The sequence below is a fragment of the Montipora capricornis genome, chromosome 3 (genome assembly GCF_036669925.1).
Source record: "Montipora capricornis isolate CH-2021 chromosome 3, ASM3666992v2, whole genome shotgun sequence".
Classification (NCBI taxonomy): Eukaryota; Metazoa; Cnidaria; class Anthozoa; order Scleractinia; family Acroporidae; genus Montipora; species Montipora capricornis.
This window is the reverse complement of record NC_090885.1, coordinates 38,539,080-38,545,850: the sequence shown is the minus strand read 5'-3', so window position 1 is coordinate 38,545,850 and position 6,771 is coordinate 38,539,080. Positions and strand designations below refer to the sequence as shown.

Here is a 6,771-nt window from a genome sequence, read left to right as displayed (position 1 = left end):
TAAATTTCTTGCCTGTTTGCCTTATTTCCAGCAACTAGTATGTATCAATAACCAATTTTGCAGCTATTTTTTGTCATGCATTGAATTGAACTGATTTCAGGGTTAATAAAAATGTTTGCCATGAATCTAAGAAATAAGACAAATTTATTATAGCTCTCATGTAGTAAGCGCGCTGTGATTGGCTAAATTTGCGGGCCTTATTCTACAGTACGTCTGCTGTACGGCCAGCTAATTTTGAAATTTTGATAAAACACTCTCTAGCAAGTTCAGTCGTTGGTGTTACATAAACTTGTAAAACCGTTTGTATCTTGCAAGCAACTATTTCAAAAAGCCGAGATTCGGATTTTGATGCGACAGTCTTTGTGGCAGTTGATCAATCCTCTTGACTTCAACTAGTTTCCTTTACTTAGCCACGGGCCTGATTACCACAGAGATATGATAAACATCTTACTAACCTCGTTTTTTCGGTCCGCACTGTAAATTATGGACCCTTGTTTTTCCCCTTCGATTTATGGCCCCGGGTGCTATTCGCACTTGGGTCGTAAATCTAAGAGGAAAAAACGCGGGCCATAATTTACAGTTCGGCTTTCGAACTCGGTTAGTAAGAGGTATTCAACCAATAATCAATAATTTTGTGACGATAGTGGGAAACTCTTCAGAGGAAGTGGAACCCATAGAGGAGGCAGGGTGAGCACACGGGACATGGAATGGCTGGGGGTAGGGTAAGGGAGGGGCAAGATGTAAAATCTGTAACAGTAGGACGTTATTATGAAGGAGAAATTGGAAAACGTTTCGTCCGCATCATTGGGGAAATATATGCAAAGAGGAGATGGGAATCACCAAAACGTGGGTGGCGACTGGCGAATGTGGATCAAGGCGAGAGGGAACTGTTCGGATCGCCCGAGCCTTCTCAGAAAGGAAACAGGCCGCACTTTAGTAACGACTCGGCTCGAAACGTATTGAGGGTGGTTTACTGTTGAGATACACAGAACGCAACAAATACTGAGCTTAACTTCGCGTTTAAAAATGTTTTCCGTGATCCGTCCAGGTTGAATTTCAAGTTTAATGATAGGGAAATCATCAAAGGTTAATTTCGATAATCCGATTTTTGTGCTTTTGACTCTTAGGATGGGTTCATGATTAAATGGTCACTCAATCAGGAATTGTTACCTCTGCCATTTTAATATTACTTCAAAGAATACAATACACGTGAATACTATGTGAATTTGACAGAGAAACTCCTTTTAGTACTTCGGGCTTCTTAAATTTTGTCAACATCATAGGATTTGATCTCAGCTTTTAAATCACTTCGAACTTGATAACGGCTTAGCCTCGTCGACCTATGGTGACCACCATAACGCCTGACACCTTTCTGAACGGCATCTCTGCTTGGCATCCTCCAGACCTCTTCACGCACCCCAAGGTTGTCGTTGTAGCAGGCACACGTAAATCCAGCCACTTTCCAGTCGCAGCCATACCATCCCCATTTCTTGTCGGTGTTTGCGTATGCAATGCGCTTGGAGACCCCGGTGTCTTGTTCCTCGTCCTTGTAGCGAACGCAAGTTTTACCGTAGCAGGAGCACGTGATTCCCACTCTGTAGTGACAATCGCCATCGTTGTGGCACCCCTTTGACGCCAAAGAGCACTCAAATTCAGGAGACTCCATGGTTGAACCTCTGGTGTAGTCGAATTTTTGCAGCTGTACACCACCACTTTCTTTAAGTTTACAGCCATAATTCAAGTAACCAAGGTAGTAGTACTGCAAGTTTACAGCTCTGATGTAGTTGTCTGATCCTGTCTCGAAGCGGCTTTGTAGAATGTCCCAAATTGATCTGAAACTGTGCTCCACAGCCGCGTCTGACTCGTCGGCTTCATTCATCAACTTTTCAATCAGTTCATCCGTCCTCTGTTTGAACAGCGCGTTACGGGTTTCTTTGGTCCCTCCTCGGACGATGAGTTTGTCTACCGTGTTCATATGGCTTGCACTTGATGCTTCACTTTGGCTGACATTTGCACACGCTTCGACACCGACTTTGCCAACACTGGTAGGCCCTGCGAGTGAAACGCAGCTCTTCACCTGAAAGTCTCTCTGACTGTATGATTTAGAACTCTCCGCAAAGGACGTCTGCTTAATACTTGATCCACGCTTTACGGACGTTATAACATGGGAACCGAACGTCTCCAAGAAATTGTAGTATGGCTTCCAGGAGTTTGCGAGCCAAGGCTTGTCAAATGTTATGGGAAGACGTTCGAAGTCCTTCAGAAGACGCTTCGTTAGAGTGGAGACATCGACGTCATCCAAACAATCCTTCTTTACGAGGATCTTTTCCGTCAATGCTCGGACGTTGAGAGACATTCCACTTACTTCGTTGGTCTTTGAATCTTTCGTCTGGATAACGCTGCTTAGCGTGGCTCCAAGAGTGAATGTAGACTGCAGTGATGCGTCCAAACCAGCTCCGACGGCCGTCTTGGAGTAGAATGCTTTGGTGCTTGCGTAGTAGTCAAAATGACTGCCTGAATCGTGAAGCTCTGTTCTTTTGAAGCAGCTGGAAGGCAACTCTTCGAACACGCTCGCCTCATGTTCCTGAAAGTCACTCAACAAGTTGACCTTTCGCAGATTGATCCCTTTTCCAAGCTCAAATGTGTCGCTATCATTGTTCGATAAGACTCCTTTCAAAGTGGCTGACATGCAGAGAAGGGCCAGGGTTTGAACAATCATGGTTCACAGACTCTGATTTGGAAGCAGTGTCACCTAACCTACCGATCATAATAAAGGATCTGTATTTAGCATTATGAAATATTTCAAAGCCAGCGACTTGATTTCAAGTCATCAATGGGTGGAAATAACTGAATCATATGGGCGTGGACGGCAAAAATAACTGGGCGGGTTGTTTGATTAAATATATCTCATGGATGATGAATTATTGCAACAGCTATGTGAGATGAACGAAGGGAATAGCCTGATTACTCACCCCAGCGATTAGGAACTTAAGAAAATGCTTTTTTGTGCGAATGGACCCCAACCGGAATGACCAAGTCTCTTTGCTCGCAGATAGGGGCGATTTGTCGGAAACGTTAGAGCAACCACTGTCAACGGTTTAAAAGATTCACTTCTGTCTGCCATTACTTAAATTCGCCTCTGCTTAAGCTAGCCTTAAAATCAGGCCTTCCTTGTTGGAATTTATTACCGGCTAGGTGTTGAGGTGTTTTTTTTATCAAGAAAATACATGGTTTGGGGAGAAAGCTTGTTGTGTTGTTGGTGCCCATGGAAGGACTTTCTTTCTCAGAAATCAAAAAAGAAAAAAAGTCCACATAAATGAACTTTTTGATGTGGCTAATGAAGCCCGAAAGGAAGGTAGCATTGGTGGCACGAAAATGCAAGTTGGGAATCGGACTTCATTTTGAGTTTCTTACTCACTTTATTGAAATAACGGCCACCTGCAGATCGCTTTGGTAAATTACTTAATGCCCCAAACTAAATATGAAATATTACAACAAATCAAAGTTAAATAAACATAAACTTCAAAAAATCTTTTAGCACAACAAAGTCGAAGGGATGCATAGCTGGGTAAAAAGGTTGAAACTGATTGCAATGAGGCAGCTAATCTTAAGTGGGGATATGTGGAATCATCATAGAATGTTGCCAAAATGTAACATAAATCCGGAGCTAGATGTGAAGTACGTAGAAGCTATTGTTGTTATTTGTTGTTGCTGTTGTTTTTAGACAACCCACAACAATGTTTTCCTTCTAGGGGGCAATGTTGTTAATCCGCCCTCAAACTTCGAAACAAACCGTAACATTTAAATTTAATGAAATGAAAGAAAAATCCCCATGAACATTTTTTTTCTCGGTAATCGTACCCAATTTCTATTAACCTGGTCGTTCACCCTCGATTGTAAAAATGACGTTAGTCTAGATAAGGCAATACCTAAAAAAAATTGATATCCCGTACGTACATTGTTTATGAATGGTCCTGTTTATCTACGTTCCTCAAAATCAAACTAAGCCAATTGGCGCTTTGAAAACAAAATGATACAATGAGTGGATTAAACTTCCATTGCGTTATCACTAACCTTGATATTCCCTGGACTCCCTTTCTTGCTGGTATGTCCAGTGAGGAAGAAATTTAGTTATTAAATAGTATAGTCTTGTTACGGACTTTTGAACTCAAAGTTGGAGGCTTGCAGGTTCATATCGGTGTAAGTCGCGGAATATTTTCACGGATATCACCTTTTACGCTATTCTTTGTTTTCCTTTATTTCATGGCTTACTGGTACTTGTCGAGAGAACTACATTCAAAACGCAATGGCTTTGTAACGCATTTTATGAGTTTATTTCAAATTAGCCGGTTTTTTTTTTCTTTTCTGGCCAAAGAAACTCTCTTTACATGCAGTATTGCTTGAGTTTTTCTTTTTAATGACAACAATATTCCTAGAAGAAAATTACGATCTTTACAATTGCTTTTCTTTATGTTCTATTATTTAGGTTTGTGCTGTCCACGTTATCGTTAGGAGTAACTGCAGAGTACCTGGCCACTATTGTTTTTTTGTAGCTGCATCGTCTGAACAACGAAGCATATAACAATACACGCCATTTGTATACGAATAAGTGAATCGATATTTTTGCATCTATCATAGCCCCTGCATGCTTTGAGTAACAGAGTAATAGGCCATTTCCGAGTTCATGTCTGCCTCCTCTTCAAAGCGAGTCTAAGTGAGAAGTTTTTTCTTACGAAAATTACTTTTCATTCACATGTAAAGTAGAAAATAATTACCATCACAAAAACTCCGCACTTAGACTCGCTTTGAAGAGGAGGCAGACATGAACTCGGAAATGGCCTTTTGAAGTATGAAAGAAAAATGTATACATTTGAAGTGCGGGCTATAGACGAAAGGTCCTCGCACTTAACAAGACGATTTAAACAATTGTCACTTTAGACACCTGAAAAATTCAGGTGGCTTCATCGCGATTCGAATCCATTATATCTGCGATGGCGGTGCAATGCTCTACCAACTGAGCTATGAAGCGAATCAGGTGTGAACGGGTCAATTTGTTAGGCTTATGTCAGTGTTCCCGTGACAGGACTGACGAATGAAAGAAATTTATATATTTGAAGTGCAAGGATTCATCTTTCGTCTTTAGCCCGCACTTCAAATAAATACCGGTACATTTCTTTCATTCGTCAGTCCTTTTACGGGAACATATGAGCCCAAAAAAATTGAACTGCACCTAATTCAAATCATGCAGTGCCTTCATAGCATTGCTGTGCGTTAAAGCCGCCTGAATTTTTCAATTGTCTTTAAAAGTGACAATTACTTAATAAATTGTCCAGCAAAGTGTGACAATCTTCGGCGATTTTCCGGTTGTTGTGAAATACACTCATTTTTTTAAAAAATGAATCTTTTTTTCAGTTATAAGAACGTTCTGACTGAGATTACCGTATTTACTCGAATAAAGTTACTGCGTTTACTAAATTTTGAGCGTGTCCGATGCGGCGTTTATTCGAGGGAGGCGTTTATTTCAAAATCATATTTCTTAAGTCACACCGTATGTGTTATACCCGCAAAATTGTTGGCCTTACAACAGAACTGCACATTGGGAAAATTCTGAAGAACGAACTTGATGAAGGAGCTGCAAAGTATGGCCACTTCAAACTTAAAAACATCGTCATATAGGAAAATAAATCTCCAAGGCTGGTTTAGATTACCGAGTTGTAACGTGTATATGCTTGTTTCTTTCTTAGGGCCCGGAAAAACGACTTGAGCATTTGCTCAATATTCAATAATAATCCGAACGTTCATCCTCAGCACCAAAATTAGAGTGAATATGAAACAATCGTTAAACCCAGATAAAAATGCTATGACATGCCTTCGATATTCGCTACACGTACGGTTCGCTAGACAACCGACACTAATTAAACTGCTGCTGCATTTGATAAAATAAAATAAAATAAACTCAGGAGATATGAATGCCCTGTATTTAGAATGGAATGCGAACTTAACTTGAAGGAAGCCGTTCAAATTAGGTGGCTAAGAGTGTAGTGCATTATTTACGGAAGGCTATAGGGCACCGGAATTGCAATTCGTTACGTACTGCCAGTACTAGTGGATGTTTGTTGTGGAGAAATCTGTTAAACTGATTTATTACATCGAATTAGCGATGAAACAAACTAATCACTGGGAATGTCATGGAGGTTATTAGTAAGGCTGAACTTACGTGTCAACATTGTATGGATTCCACTCGTCAACAGTTTTGTCGGGAAATCGATGAGGTCGATCCCTTGCTAAATGGCTACTTCAGGCTTTAGTGTCAGTATAATTTTCTTCTGGAATTCTACTTGAAAAACATCCATTAGTTTTGGAATTGAGACCGGATAGGTGAAGGAATGTCAGAGAGAGAAAGAGTTGTAAGTAGTTCTCTTCGAAAGTGAAAAATATTGGAAATGAAATGTTTGGTTTCACTCGTTTTCTTTTTGGGAAAGAGTGTGTCTTGAGATATATCGTTTCCAAAGTAACGGAAATTGACTATATACTCGACTTTTAACAGACTTCGCCACAACAAACGTCCACTGGTAAGGTTTCTTACGAAAAGTAACAATCGTCTCGTAGCTTATCGTAAATAATACACTAAACTATTAGCCGCTTATTTGAACGGTTTCCTTTTAAATTCTAAACACAGGCATTTCATGAAGTTTTTTTGCTGTTACGGAGAACATCTGATTTCGTGATTAAAAGCGTAGAGTTTATTTGTTCAGAAAAATCGGTTAAATT

At 40.3% G+C, this 6,771-nt stretch overlaps 1 protein-coding gene across 1 annotated transcript; it reads right to left on the bottom strand.

The window, feature by feature from the left end:
* Positions 1-1,161: 1,161 nt before the first annotated feature.
* Positions 1,162-6,354, bottom strand: LOC138043094 (DELTA-thalatoxin-Avl2a-like). The gene is made up of 2 exons (XM_068889217.1): positions 6,218-6,354; positions 1,162-2,757 (listed from the first exon to the last, which is right to left on the bottom strand). The coding sequence occupies exon 2, from the start codon at positions 2,717-2,719 to the stop codon at positions 1,262-1,264; it is 1,458 nt and encodes a 485-aa protein (XP_068745318.1). The 5' UTR covers positions 2,720-2,757; positions 6,218-6,354; the 3' UTR covers positions 1,162-1,261.
* Positions 6,355-6,771: the final 417 nt, after the last annotated feature.